We start from the raw sequence: 16,565 nt of genomic DNA, 5'->3' as shown, positions 1-16,565 counted from the left end.
TTTTATCGCAAGAATATCAGGTATGATCATAGATATTTATGTATTAAAAATAATAAAAATCATTAAAAATTGAATATATTAAACCAAAAATAGAATCTAAAAGTATAAAATTTAATACAATTTTAAATATTTGGAAAAAATCTCGCGTAAAAGCAGGAGAAATGGGCATGCAGAGGTGCGTAATGATAGTGCATAACAATAAAAGTACTGCTCGAGTGACGGTTTAACAGGTTATGAACTGAAAGAGGAGGTTCAAGGACGTAATGGAGAGTTGGTATGATATAGGTATTCCAAAACAGACATAATGTCCACGAAAACACATTTATGGAAGTGACCATTATTTAGAAAAGCAAAAATTATTCAGGTTTTAAAAATAATAAATTATATTAGAAAATAAACCAATTTTTTATTTGAAAAAAAGGAGACTACTTTTGAGGTTGCTTTTGTATGATAATAGCCAGTCAATGTTTTTGATGTGTAAGCTTTTTGCAATCCTGTTATCGTTTCCGACTACCTTTCAATCTGAAACCATATCAGAATTAAGTAAGCTTATGGGAGAAATAAAATCAAACTTTTATAATCAATTTTATTTTATATAGTTACAAAAATAATGTATAGTAAATAAGACTAAACTCAAAGTATCTTACATTTTCTGCAAAATATTTTAAATTTGTCATTATATAATTACATGAAAAATTATCTATAACGAATCAATAATGTAAAAGCAATGAATAATGTTTAATGAAAAATTAAGTACATATATATATTTCCAAAATAAAATAGATAAAGAAATATGAGTTAAAGGAATGATCACGAAACCATATTCCTTTACTGAAAAAAGAAAGAAAAATGTGATTATACAGTCTTACGACATTTGTATTATTATAGCATTACGCTATTGAACTTTGTAAAGCAATTTTCGTAACTAAATTCCAAACATTTTGTAAAAAATAATTTACAGCTTTCACAATAAATTTACCGTTTGTTTCATTCCTTATACGAAAAATTATCTATTACGTATTAACGACATAAAAGTAATGAATGATGTTTAATGGAAATAATATATATATATACATCCAAAATAAAATGGATAAAGATGTACGTGCTAAAAGATTGATCACGAAATCATATTCTACTAAAAAAAGTAATACAAATTGTTATTACAGTCCAGCGACATTTTTATTACTACGGCATTACATAATTGAGTTTAATACAGTAAATTTCGTAGCTAAATTCCAAACGTTTTGTAAGAAATTTTTTTTTAAAATTACAACTGTTACAATTAAATTACCGTTTGTTTCATTCCTTATTCACCTTTTGTTCTCTAGATTTTTAATTTTAATATCAGCTCTCCTATTTTAAGCTATTTAAAATTTCACGTTCTTCTTATTGAACAGCTTTTTATGCGTTTTTAAACAAAAGAGTGAATGCTTTATAAACAAATCAATTGAAACGAATTATTAAAAAATAGTTTTAGATGCAGATAAATTATGAAAATTTTTATCACTTATGCGAAAAATAACCTTTTTCATGATTTCAAATTGCCTTTCATTTCGTCCAAAATACTTAAAACCAGATAAAATATTTCTTGAGTAATTTTGCCTTAGATGACTACATTAGAAACAGTAGTTGAATTGTTTTGTGTGAAGTTTGTATTTTCTTCTAAGCCGCAACTGGAAAGTTTTTTGACTGGTTTCTGAGTACGATGAAAGCTGTATTTCTTGAGTCTTTCAATTTCCAACTGATTCGCAATAGTTTTATCTCGAAATTCAATGTGTGCTTCCTGTCCAAGAAATCCTCCCAATTTCTCAGGCAGACATTCTTTTGGAAATTTCTTATGCAAGATCGATAGATTACTTCCAACTAAGGAAATCTGAAAAATAAAACAAAATATAATTATTTCGAAAGTTACGGCAACACAACTGTTTAATTACAATTGTATATTAGATTCATAGGATTTTAATATATTATAGTTGAAAATGTGCAATGTTGCCTGCGGAGAACTGGATGATTTTAAAATTAAAAAATCGTGGAAACAAAAGATAATGGAGGAATGAAACAATCGGTATGTTTATTGTTATAGGTGAGAAAATTTAATACAGAACTTTTGGAAATTAATCAAAAAGTTGCCTACAAATGGATTTGCAAACCAAACTAGACTATTAGTTTTAGGTTGACATGTGTTTGTAATACCGGCCATCTACTATGTGTTTGTGGTACTGGTATATCACAGATAAGTATTACCTATGACATTCGAATTCCTTTCAGGAACTTCGTATTGCATATCGCGCCTTTAGTTGGCACCTTTCGCAACTAAATTTGAAAGGTCATCCAGGAAAATTTCAAGAATCAACTTACATTTTATTATTGGGATTTTTATTTCAAAAATCTGCCAGTCCTTCACTGACCAGGCTGCATATACCATCTCCTCCTACATTAAAAAGCCTCCGCACGGTTTTTTATAAGTAGTCTGCGCAGACTATTTGAAAAGTGAACCAGTTGTGGGCATGAACCCAAATTCTTTTTTTAAAGTACTTAAGAGAAATATATCATATATATTTGAGAATTGAATCAGTAGTGGTTGACAAGTAAATAAGACAAACGAATCATATTCATTAATTAAAAAAATTTTTAGACATATATTTGCTACCACTTTCTTATCTTTAGTAGATTTTCTATTAAATGGCTCTTTCGTAATGGTTTAACTTCATAGTGGGCAGATCGGACTACTTATAGAAACCGCGTGGAGGCTTTAAGGTATAGGAGGCGTTGTATATACAGGGTATTTCATAATGTAACTCAGAAAAGCTCAGCTTTGTAAAAATGTATTTTCGAGCGGTAAGGGAAGTTTAGGCCGTTTTTAGTTCAGTATTTTTTCCACCACAACTCATCAAAAGTTCGAAGTATCATATGAAATGCAACTCCCATACCTGCCAACTCTTCCGGATTTTCCCCAAGATTTTATTTTCATATTTAAAGTGGTAGCAATACTAAGGTAATTCCAATTAATTTTTTGAATTATAATGATAACTATAAATGAGTTTGACTACCACTTCATATAGATAATTACAATAAATATAGCAAAGCATAATAATTCTTGCGCAAGCAAATTTCAACGTGATCAAAATATAAATATATTTTTGAGTCAGATTGTTTTTCGTTTATTGTTTTACAACCATTCTGAAAATCCATTCTCGGAAAGAGTGAAAGTTGGCAGGTATGAACTCCATTGCAAACATCTCGTCTCAGCAAAGGTTAGCTGATGGAGGATGGGAAAGAGGACGCTGCTAGGACTAGTAATTATCCTTATTCTACAAGAGTTGCTATTTAATTCGCCATCAGTTTTTATATAGCAACCAATTTTAACATTTTTGGATTAAGTGCTGCCAGATTGGCAACATTGCGCTGCAAAATAAATAAAAAAAAATTCCGAATAAGCTAATTGTTTTCGAATTTGCAAAATAATGGTATGCGAATAAAAACTAAATAATAATTAATAATAAATTATATATTATAATGAGTTCTCACAAGACTTCAATTTTTAAAAATTGGTACAAAAAATATATATATATAAATTTTCATTATTTCACACCACTACATAGTACTTCTCAAATAAAAAAATATCCTCCTAAGAAGTCTCGTGGTTTCTATAGGTTTCAGAAAAATTTGAAAATGTAATGGAAAAAAAAAACTTAGGTTATAGGTTACATTTCTAAATACCACTATGTCTATGAAATATACATCTGTCTGAAACTACTTGACCTCTCAATGTTAACCCATTAAAGGGCAACGTTCCCGTAAGCTTTATGTTTTATGAACTTATCAAGATAATAAACTTTTTTATCTTGGAGAAACGAGACAGAGATGATAACTTACTCCGTTTTGTAACAAAAATATTTTCTCGTAGAACTGAAATTTAAGTTATTGTTAGTTTATTATTTTTCATTTGAAGTAATTTTTTCATCATTGCACTTCAAAAGTATCATATGAGCTGCAAATTCATTGCAGTTATTTAGTTGTGACACTTCTAAAGAGTAGTTGTAATTTGCCTTATTCTACAAGTGTTATTATTTTAAACATTGCCAACCGTTCATAACCGTCGTTGAACAGCCGACCCAGTTTTGGGTTTACAACTATTAATGTTCAACACCGTAGCATTGTAATTTTGAACCTAATCCAGAAGTCAAAAGAACTCCTAGATTAAGTATTAGAAGAATATCGATTTCGTGGAGGACTTTTTTGATGGAACTAACCTGTTACATGGAGAGGAAAACCACGAAAACCTCCCATGGTTAGCTTGACGACAAGGTGACTCTAATCCATGATCCGTCTATCACTGAGGATATTTTAGGTCAGCAATGTGTGTATATTTAGTGAAGAGCCGAGTGCGGAATTTAAATCGACCAGGCATTGCTGGGATTCGAACCCGGGTCATCATTGGAAGGCGAACGCTCTATTCTCTGAATCACCGCAGCTCATTACCAATTTACTAAAACTTTTGCAGATAGCGGAGCCGTTGGCATTCCTAATACAATTTGTTAATACTTTTATAAATGTATATATTCTGATCTGAAATTGAACAACTGCAATGTTTTAAAACTAAAGTGGAAGCTAACACTACAAAACATTAGATTTATCTAAGCGTAATTCAGGGGTGTCAACTTTTTACGTTTTCCTGCGACATTTTGTTCTAGTGACAGCTTGAAATTTGTGTTTCAATTTATGAGTCATTTCTTTGCACAGTTGATACAAAGTTATTTTCCTAAACACTACATTTAAATGATTCAAAAGTTCGTATGAAACGACATTTTCTTACAACTTGATCGAGGAGAGACTTTCAAAATTTTGGCAGAATTAAAAACAATTTTGAGAACTTTAGTTTTTAATTGTTTACCACGCTGTAAGATATTTCGCAATAATTGTAGTAGTTGCCAGCCCTGAGAATTGTCAAACCACAATTTTCACAAAATGTTTTTTAAGTCAATACAAATAATGGAATTTTCTCAAAATTAGATTTAAATGGGTTAAAGTGTTATTTCAAAATCGAAACTTCTAACCAACAATAATGTGCATTTACTAACACGATGATAAATGTTTCTAATGGCCGAGGAAAGCCTAAAATATTCCCTACCAGATATCTAAAATCTAAAGTGGTGTATATTAAATTAATTCTTATAAGTTTGAACTTAAATTTTGAACCATTATTAGTTTTTTTTATGGTTTTCTTATGACTTAGTTTTCTTTCATACCGTATATAATGAATTTGTAGTATAACATGGTGATATAAATTTCCATGGTAAATTTCATTAAAAATATTTTTTCCGCATTTCTCTGACCTTGCATTTTTAACTGATGCGAAAAAATTAGAAAAAAAGTTAATTATTTTTGACAGTTTCCCTACCATACTTAATTTGTAGTGTAGCATGGTAAAATAAATGAACATATCAAATTTTATTAAATATTTTCTGCATTTCTTTTAGCATGTACATTTTTAACAGTTGTGTGCGAATTATTAAAAGTTAATTATCTTTGTTAGTTTTCATACCATACGTAATGAATTTGTAGTGTAGTCTGGTGAAATAAATTTATACGGCAAAGTTTATGAAAAAAATTTTTCCGCTATTTCTTTAACTCTTTCACAATTCAACGGTTGTGTGCGAATTATTAAAAGTTAATTATCTTTGTCAGTTTTCATACCATACGTAATGAATTTGTAGTGTAGCATGGTGAAATAAATTTGTATGGTAAATATTATTAAAAAAATATTTTCCGCTATTCCTTTAACACATTTTCAACAGTTGTGAGCAAATTAGTTAAATTTAATTTTCTTTGACGATTTTCATGCCATACGTAATTAACTATAGCGTAGCTTGGTAAAATAAATTTATATGGCAATTTTAAAAAGAAATATTTTCCGCAATTCCTTTAATATTCGCATTTTCAACTGTTGCGAGAAAATTAGTAAAAGTTAACTATCTTTGGCGATTTCTATACCATACATAATTAATTTATTGCGCAGCATGGTAAAATAAATTTATACCGCAAATTTTATTTAAAAAAATATTTTTCGCTATTTCTTTAGTTCTTATATTTGTAACAGTTGTGTGCGAATTATTAAAAGTTAGTTATCTTTGACAATTTTCATACCATGTACAATGAATTTGAAGCGTAGCATGGTTAAATAAATTTATATGTCAAATTTTATCAAATCAAAAATATTTTCCGATATTTTTTTAACACTTACATTTTCAACAGTTGTGTGCGAGTTATTAAAAGTTAATTATCTTTGACAGTTTTCATACCATACATCGTTAATTTGCAAAGTAGCATGGTGAAATAAACTTTTATGGCGAATTTTATTAAATATTTTCCGCAATTCTTTAATGCATGTATTTTCAACTGTGGCGAGCAAATTAGTAAAAGTGAATTATATTTGACATTTGTCATACCATACATAATGAATTTGTATAATGATAGTGTAGCATGGTAAGATAAATGTGCGTTTTAAAAAATGCATATACGGGAACACTGATATACTCACTCTTTCCTTCATTTTTTTAGAAAACATTGGCCATATAACATTGAAAAGTAGGTTGAAGTAAAATGGTTCATTGACAATAGTAAAACTATTTATACGATGAGGCCAACAATCCTGAAAATAATAATGTGTTATATTTTGTTAGAAAAGACTAAATAAGAAAGAAAGGGTAATCAATTGTAAGTTAATCCATTTGTTGCATCATTTTAAAATATATAACTTTACATAACAAAATATAAAATTTGAGCGAAATCGGTCGAATAGTTCCTAAGATGTCGAATTTTAAATATAGAATTTTTTTTTAATTCTATTTTTCAGATATTATTTGACCGATTTTGCTCCAATTTAGTAATTTGACAGGTTAAGATACTTTACTTGAGATACTTTAAAATGATACAAAAATTTAAACAGGTTTAGATACTATAAAATGAGGCAAAAATTATATACCTTACTATTCAAACCTATTTCGATTATTATTAAATAATATTATAAAAAATATTTACTAAAATTTCTTTAAATGAACGAATTTTATAATTTTGTGCAAAAATGCTTCAATTCGCTTAAAAAGTACTCTAGATATGGTAGAATAAGTAAAAAATAAAATTATTATTTAGGGGTCCAAACATTGGACCGCTGTACTGACCAAACTATTGTGACCATATTCCCTAGATTGCGGCTACCCCCTATATTTCAGGGGTCAAAAATCCGAATCCGTAGAAAAGATGGTATGTTTGTTCAGAGAAAGTACGTTTTTGTGTCTGATATTGTAACTTAAAATATCGTCAGCACTAATTAATTAGCATATTTGAGGCCACCCCCTCAAACCATGAAGATCGAGTCCTAAAACTTGAAGATGTGATCATTGGATCAAAAGTTATTCAAAGTGGTCCTTTTTTGCGCATTGTTCGCCCAAATGGTTTTATTATAAATGTTTCATTGTTTAAGGCTGTTTTTTGGAGTTTCCGTCGTAATATGAAATGATGCTTTTTTACGAATAATATGCTATTTTTAAAACTGCTTTGAGTTTGCAACTGTTAGTTATGACTATTAGGTCAAGTTTAGCCTAGCAAAAACCAGCACTGTCTAGGCTAATTTTGAAAATAGCGCAAAACTTTAATATGGAGGAAAGTAACTGTTTTGTGAAAATCAAAAGCTTTTGTGGTCGAATTTTAAAATATTTAAAAACTTACTCCAATGCTGCATAACGTGGACTCATAAATATCTCCAAAAACTGAGAATACGGCAATGATTTTGATAATTTTTTTTTTTCTCTAAGTGGAAAAATGTCACTAAATAGGCGATTTTTAAGAAAAAACTTTATTACTTTAAGAACATTCAAATTATTTGTCTGTTCTAAGGCCCATATAATAAATTCTTCATGGCTAGATTATATATATATATATATATATAGTTTAAAATGATCGCATTGCTTCAAGTGTAAGGCACTGAAACTGTGGCTTTTTTATTTTACTTGGCGACAGAGCTTCGAAAAGCTGCGTCAAGAAAATGGTAGCACAAATTTTTCAATGTTAGCATTTTTCTTAGTCGAAACAAAATAGTTCCGCTACTGTAGTATAATAACAATTTGAATATAGTTTTGAACATTTTAATATGAATTTGAAACCGTAGGACAGTGTATTTTCAAAGACAAAGGAGAGAAATTCGATTTATCTGAACGAACGTGTAAAACTTTCTTTTTGATAAAGGGGCATTTAATTTCGTCGTTTAAGAAAACTCAGACATTATTGGGTTAAGTTTCACTATGTAACGTACTATGTACTTTTTATATAATTTAGCAGACTTACTTCGAGCCCCTGGACAATTTGAGTTAAAAATGAAGGTGACGCCATGTTTATAATCTTCTTAAGAGAAACGCCCTTGTAATCCACAATTATATGATTTCCACACACTTGATTTGCCTCAATTTCTGCATATTGTTCACAACAGAGAATTGCTGCACTAAAGTACTCTTCAAGTGAAAATTTTCCGAAATCCAAAGTACCTATATGCACATAAATTTAGCTTATTTAGTATCAATGTAAAATAAAAACATGATGCTTATTTTAAAGCCCTTGTAGGATGATAAATATTTATATTACGTCTTTTTGTATTGTAGGCTATTGAAAAATTGCTAATTTTAAGAAAATGAGTAACGGTTACAGGGTTTAACCCTTTTGTAGGCCGTGGTAAGTGTACTTACCACCACGTTTTACCACTTTTAATTTAGGTTTCCATTTTTCAATAACTTCAGCTTTCTTGAAGTGAGTTCGAATAAAATTGATAACCATTTGTCACTTGTAAAAAACGTATAAAAGTTATAAAATACATAATTCCTTTTGAAGTCTGTTACATTTAAGGAATTTATTTTATAAATAAAGAAAAATAAAAGTCAGTAAGTTCCTAATAGGTCATGTTAAATATATTAACCACCAAAAAAATGGCATTTTTATAAACTAAATGAGTTTGTTTTTTTAATATCAATTACTGTTTTTAAGACAATCTCAATTCCAAAAATACTTTAATTTACTTTTACTAGAAATAAAGGGCCCATTAAAGGGCTAATCAAAATGATAAGAAACATTTCTATATTAACTCCATGTAAAAAAGAAATTCTTGTCTGAATGTCCATATCTTCATAAATATTTAATCTAGGCTTACGAAAGTTTTTGCAGTTATTTCAATGAGCAAATAAAGTAATTGATACAAATTGCAAGCTTATTTCTTAATTTTCTTCCATAGGGTGTTCAAAAATACTTGTCTTCTTTCGTAATTAATTGTCGGTTTCCCGTATCTTTGAAAGCTTTAAATCTTATTGCTAAGTATAAAAACTGCACTGATGCACATCTTTTAAGTTATAAATTAATCCTTTAAGTATTTCTTGAGAAATTTAAAAAAAAATTCTAAAACTCAAAGTGTCTTTTCCATTATTGTTGGGTAGCGTATGTACACACCGGTTGAGGAAATACTTAAACTACCCACTAAATATATTTATATGTTTTTAAATGAACTATATTGTAACAAAACTGTAAGTACTAAATGGATAGCAAATTTTATTTAAAAAAAGTCATTAATTTTTTTAAAAAAAGCTTACGATGGATATACGGCTCTTAAAAGGTGGCCCGTGGAACCTTGGGGTTCTATGGATAAGTAACAGAGGTTTCGCTAGTCTTTGTTGCGAGTTTGGCTAATTTTTTTTTTTTTAAACGAAGGGGAAAAAAAACAATTATGAACTGAAACCTGTAACTATGTTTGTATCCATTCAGTAACAAATAATATATTTTATATTTTTGGTAATTTTTAAGAAATTATGTATGTAAAATCTTAATCTTTTAATTTGAAAATTTCTCAATTCAAAATGACTAAATTCAAGAATATAGAATAATATTTCTCTGAAAACCGACCTGGCAATTTATAACAATTCTTTCCTTGAAACCATAACTGAATTTATACATAATTCAGCTTATATTATTCAATTTCTAATTCTGAATCTGTCATATGCAAAACTAGAAGACGCTCCAGACCTAATAATTCAACAGCGTGATATTTTATCTGATTCTAAGGCTGTTTTTTATTAAAAAAATTCAAAGAATTGATTATTCACATTAAATATTTTCAAAATAGTCTCACTTTTTTAGAATATTTACTGTTGCTAATGAACTTCATCTTGGAGCTCCGCCGAACGAAGGTAGACCATCTAAGGCAAAAGTTCGCAATTTTTTTTTCGGCAATGGAATCCTAAAAGATCAAACTTCTTTCGGCGGAGCCCCAACTTTATAAAAAAGGTATATAAAAATAATTGTGAACGTATTGAATAATAATATAGTATTTTATTTTAAGATTATTTAATAAAACGAATGGGGGCCGGAATAGCCTGGTTGGTAGGCCTCTGGGCCCATGTCCAAGAGTTCGTGTGTTCGTTCCCTGCCAGCTGAAGACCGTGTAGTAAATGGTGACTGATGCACGTTAAATCTGTCTAAGAGCAAAGTCCTCCATGCTCCCATTACAAATCATACCTCTGGGGTACTGATTCAAGAGTTTCCTTGTATTCTGGATTGGTTCAAAACTACAAGGCTACGGAGTTGAACATTAGTAGTCGTAAATTCAAAACTAGATCGGCTGTTCAATGACAGATATAAAATAAAATATAAAATAAAACAAAAAGAATGGAACCGTGGTGGCTTAGGTGATGGAGCGTTCGCCTTCACTAAAGTAAACCAGGTTCGAATCCCAGCGATGGCTAGTCGATACGAATTCCGCATCCGGCTCACACAGACCACAGTACTGACGTAAAATATCCTCAGTGGTAGACGGATCATGTGTTAGAGTCACCTTGCGGTCAGGATAATCATGGGAGGTTTTCATGCTTTTTCTCTCTTTTAAGGAAAATGCAGGTTAGTTTCATCAAAACGTCCTCCACGAAGGCTAGTTTCTCTCAACACTTGATCCAGGAGTTCCCTTGTCTTCTAGATTGGATTCAAAATTGCAAGACTACGAAGTTGAACATTGGTAGTCGTAAACTTAAAATTGAGTTGCTGTTCTACGACGGTTATAAAATAAAATAAAACGAATGAATTTTTTTCATCACTTTATCATTAATAATCTTAAATTAGATTTTATGTCTTACTGCTAAATACGTAGTCTTGGAGCTTTGTGCAGCCTAGTGCTGAAACTGAAAACATAACTGAATATAAACATAAACTGAAAACAAATGAAAGAGACGAATTATGGTTTTCTTTGAAATGAGCTCTAAAAGGAGCTTCTATAAACGTTGAACATTGTTATTCTTTCTTGATTAGCGAATTCATTAGTTTACTTTGATTTGAAAGACAGTGGGAAACTTGAAATCATTTTTTTAAATGCATGCCTCTTTCATAATATATTGTCAATAAAAAATTATATATTTCTTTTTTTAAAAAGCGCCATTTCATTTTTATTGCCATTTCAGTTTGAACAATTTCATAAAAGCAACCTGAATATTAAGTAAATAATGGCTTATTGATTAGATTTAAATATAATTAAAAGTTCCAAAATATTTGTGCATTAAAAAAGTCCTAACTTACGGAGCCCCTTTAACTTACCATCGAACCCTAGGGGGCAGTGGAATACGATTTGGGAACATCTGATGTAGAGTTCCATAGCTGAAAATAAATTTGTAGCCGCTACGCAAGATAAATAAAATTCCAATCAAACTTACCCACTTGAAAGTTTGCAACCAACCCGCCATCAAGTGCCCTTAAAGGAGAAACTAGCATATGGCCTAAATCGATTATCTTCTTCACTTTATCGGTCATTAGTCCAGGATCTTTTCTTTTAAATTCATAGTAATTTCGAAGAGTCTTGAAGGTTTTTTTAGCGTTATATTTCTTCACTCTTAGAAATCGAATTAGAAAGGTGTCATTTTCTGGGCAAATGAAATCAGGGTCATCTGTCAGAGGGAAAAAAATAAATATAGAATAGGTTTTGTGAGAGAAAATTTTATAAACAAAATTAAAACTTATTTGAGAAAATAATAAGTTTAGTTAATTCTGCAATAAATATATTGGAAATTATAAGTAATTAATTTTCTTGAATTTTTTAAAAGAAAAAAAAAAACCTGTGGAAGCTTTGTTGTGAAATTGTCGTAAGAGACAAAAATAAAAACTTTAAAAATTTAAAAGTGATATCAAAAAGTGTTAGCAGTCATTTTATCCTTTTAATTATACCTTTGCTTTAAAACATGAGCTAGGATATTCACCCACTTACTCGCTATTGCTCGTCAAATCCCAGCTCTGTCTCCTCAGTTCCCGTCTGATTGCTCAACAAGCATACAAGCTTGAAATAGGATATTTTTGTACTAGTTAGAAAGGCCGATTTATAACCCTAGTCAAGTTGAATAACATATAGCATAAGTTAAAACAGGGCATCACTTAAATGTAACGGTGGGATTCGAACCCGCTGCTTTTAAGTTACAGAATGTTTGTAAAATGGTGAGATTGTTTGGCCAAAACGTCCCCGACTTTTTCTAACAAAACGAGCAAAACTTTAATTTACATACAAAACCAAAGGGATAGCTATAATAAACTTTTAAAATGTAATTTAAAATTTATCCGTTTGCTTTTAAATTTAAAAAATTAAAGTAGTTCCACAACCTGCTCTCCAAGCCCTAAAATTGCTTCGCAATGCGAGCTCGCTTTACTCGTTTATTGGACATGTTACATCCGTATACTGCTTGTTTTTCTCTTGTGTATTTTTTTGAAGACTATGAAGATTAGAATAAATAGTACATAAAACTTTTCACTGAAGAATATTCTAAATATATATTTGGTTTCTCTGTGCAAAATTCCAAATATATACATTTCAATATTAATTTGAAATTGTAAACAATTTACAGATTTTTTTCATTCACTATTCCAAATTTCTGTGATATGAAGCAGAACATCTATAAGTCCTTTATTTAACGCTAGGTTTACGAACGTTTCTTATATACCTATCTCTACGAACACGCGCCAATTAGACGCATGAACGAATACATCACTAGGTTTACAAACGTTTCTAGCATCAAGCAGAATCTAATGTATGACAAAAGTAATCTCCCCACGTTTTTTTGAGATAGTCCAATCAGACCACTATGAAGATAAACACAAAAGAAACATTTAATAGAAAGTCTAGTAAAAATAAGATAGTGGTTGCAAATATATGTCTAAAAATTTGTTTAATGTTTGAATATAAATGGTTTGTCTTATTTACTTAAAAACAGATTCAATTCGCTTTACTTACTACAGATTCAATTCACAAATATCTATGGTATATTTCTCTCAATTACTTTTAAAAAAGAATTTGGATTCATACTCACAACTGGTTCACTTTTTAAATAGTCTGCGCAGACTACTGATAAAAAACCATGTGGTGGCTTTCTGGTGTAGGAGGTAATGAGTAACCTCAAAACTGAAGTAAAATATTCTCACTGGCAGACGAATCATGACTTAAAGTCCGCCCAACTGTCGGGCTAACAGTGAGAGGTTTCCGTGGTTTCCATGCAATACAAATATGACTTAGTTCCATCAATGAGTCCTCCAGCGAAGGCTAGATTATCCAATCCCAGAATATTTTCCTTGTCTGAGTTGGGTTCAAAATTAAAAGGCTACGGAGTTGAACATTGATAGTCATGAACTAAGAATTGGGTGGGCTGATCAGCACCGCTTATAAAATAAAATATTTTAAACTCACCATTTATCATCTTTCTTAATTCCAACAAGGCTTCCGCTTGTATTTCGGGTGTTTCTCCTAAATCATCCCGAGCTCTTTTCACCAATTCAGGGCTTAAACCCTCCACCCAAACGGGTAAAAGTTCCATTTTCGCCTAACCAAACGCTCACACCTAAAAAACTACTACAGAAATCAATAAGCTAATGTCTGATTATATATTAAATTTTGAACTATCACTTTATGTATTCATAAAACAAATATTGAAGACTTAAAACAAAGAAACTTCGAAGACTTTAAGAACGAGGAATGAAGAAACGTTTGAAGATCCTAATTCTTGGATGAACTGAAAAAACGCGCAGTTCGTAGGTCAGTTCGTATTTATTCAGATTTGAAGGTTACGCGAGTTTCGATTAACGCAATAAACGCACACCATTCAACCTTCTTTTTTTGTGTATGATTATTGAACCGAAATAAAAAAAAAACTGCATTAATGACTGGCTCATTATCATTGTATTCATCTGCATTTTAAAAATTATTTCCTTTTTCGTGCATCATTTTAGTTCGTTAAAATTTTGTGTCGTTTGTCTTTTGTTTAACATGATATTATGGTAATTTTTAGATTAATTCTAATGTAATACTTAATGTAGATAATAATCATTAGATTTATCCATCAGATGTCTCGCAACAAAATCACAAATATTAAGAAAGAGTAATTTTAAGGGTATTATTTATTTGTAAATGGTAATTTCTTTAAGAAAAAGGAGTTCAATACAATAATTTGAGTTTTATCTTGTATTTTACAAATCTTACAAGAATGTCATATTTTGAATTCATTACTATTAATTGGATGTGATTAAACTGATTTACTGTTATTAGACAAATACCACGTGTCTCACGTACTGCAGAGTCACGTGTTTGAGTTAATTAATTTAAATTGAATAGCTTTTTTAAATTCTCGAGCTCCACATTTTAGCATTTAACTATTGACTAAAACAGTTTGCAACCTTATTTATGCGCTATTACGCTTCATGCAAACTGTGGTATTTTAACATAACAGTCCTAGTCCTGTCGGTGGATCGAGGTGCCAGAGGCCGGAACGGCCCTTTACCCCTTCATTGTGAGATGCGGATCCTTGAGGTCCTTGTTACCTAAAATTGAGAGTAAAGAATTAGTAATAAGCATATTGCTCGAGATAATTCATATAAAATGATACGTGTTGTATAACGCATAAAATATAATAAATGAATACATAAAATAAAATATATAAGTAATAAAAATTGAACTTCTAGTAAGAAGTTTGTCAAATATTTGTACTCCCCAGGTACAAATTTTCTACCTCTCATCTCATTCATTTCTTTCTCTTATACCAATACTCTTATACCTATATTCTCTTATTTCATTCATTCTACTTTATAGTGCCCCTTTTCAAAGCTAAGTCAGTTTTTTAAAAACAAATAAAATTTATTTTGTCAACGCAATTTGATTTGTTTTTAAAAAACTGACTAAGCTTTGAAGAGGGGCACTATGAAGTAGAATTAATGAAATAACACAACATAGTTTTCTTTTCAATATTTATAACTTTCAAATCCTTTAACCTTTCTCTTTTATTCAATAGAGATGCCAAAATCAGATGCCGAACTAGATCAGTGTTTCACTATCATTCAATCTATTTTAGTTTGCACGAATCCAATTGGACCATTCGTATCCCAATTGAAATGTATTCCTATTGGTTGCATTTGTAACTGATTTCTCATTGATGGATTTCCAGTGGACAATTAAGTGAAGTGATGGTAGTACCTTATACATCTCCGCTGTACACTATCACTTTTAATTTGTCGTTAAAATCCTTCTTTTTCATGAAGGAGCTAGGTACTTTGCCTATTCATCCTTAAGTGTAGTTCTGAGGTGACGTGCATAATGGTATTCCGTGAAATGTGTTCAGTGTTCATTATTTTTGTAAAATCATATGCTAGAAAAAATCATATTCAACTCGTTCGCATTATTGGTGGATGGAACAAGGAGATTTTTTATAAAGTTGAAAAAATGACGTCACTGCAGTAGAATGCTGATATAAGTTGAAAAGTTTTCTCTTCTGGGAGATTTTTCATGCTCATAACAGAAATGGAAATAATTTTAATACTTTTGCTGACTACTATTCTGAAATGTCCAAGTTACTGTGGTTTGCGTGATTTAATGGCTACTAAACAGATTTTAAATTATTTCTAAAATTCAATGCACAAACAACTTTGACAATATCGCAGACATTCCTTGAAAATAGTTGAAATTAAAATCAAAGCTTATCCGCACAGGCAAAGCTACGGGGAAGAGCTAGACGATGAAAACATTTGGTTAATATATTGTTTAAAAACTAATTAAGGTGCTAAAATTGGAGGAGGGATTAAAGAATTAGAATACTTTCATACAGTTATGCTGAGCATTCGGTTTGGTTGCCGCAAAAGTTTATATGTCGTACAACATAATTTTCATATGTTGCTATCCTAGTCGCTAAAGGCGACTAGTTTGTCGAAATAAGTCGTATTACACTTTATCCATGATCAAGAGGAGAGAATGAGCATCTTCTGATAGTATTAAAAATACTTTGAACTTCCGATGGTTGAAATCTTACTTTGCTCTAAAGGCTATCAAACAATTATCTGGGTGTTTCATTTAAGACTATTAGAAGCACCGTTGTAGTCATTTTTATCATTCCTTGACATTTTTTATATTGTTTTAGTTAGTGGATACACATGAGTTATATTTTTCTTTTACTTTTCCTAAACTATGTTTAAGTATACTGAATCAAAAAATTTTATTTTTATATTGATTATTAAAATAAACTAGG

General features: G+C 30.2%; 1 protein-coding gene across 1 annotated transcript; it reads right to left on the bottom strand.

Moving 5' to 3' along the window:
* Positions 1 to 561: 561 nt before the first annotated feature.
* LOC107456588 (alpha-tocopherol transfer protein-like) lies at positions 562 to 14,078 on the bottom strand. The gene is made up of 5 exons (XM_016074494.3): positions 13,745 to 14,078; positions 11,733 to 11,963; positions 8,344 to 8,540; positions 6,542 to 6,652; positions 562 to 1,873 (listed from the first exon to the last, which is right to left on the bottom strand). Exons 1-5 carry the CDS (start codon positions 13,869 to 13,871, stop codon positions 1,604 to 1,606), a joined length of 936 nt encoding a protein of 311 aa, XP_015929980.2. The 5' UTR covers positions 13,872 to 14,078; the 3' UTR covers positions 562 to 1,603.
* Positions 14,079 to 16,565: the final 2,487 nt, after the last annotated feature.

The sequence above is a fragment of the Parasteatoda tepidariorum genome, chromosome 9 (genome assembly GCF_043381705.1).
Source record: "Parasteatoda tepidariorum isolate YZ-2023 chromosome 9, CAS_Ptep_4.0, whole genome shotgun sequence".
NCBI classification, from domain to species: Eukaryota; Metazoa; Arthropoda; class Arachnida; order Araneae; family Theridiidae; genus Parasteatoda; species Parasteatoda tepidariorum.
The sequence above is the reverse complement of the archived record's forward strand: the minus strand, read 5'-3'. Positions and strand labels throughout refer to the sequence as shown.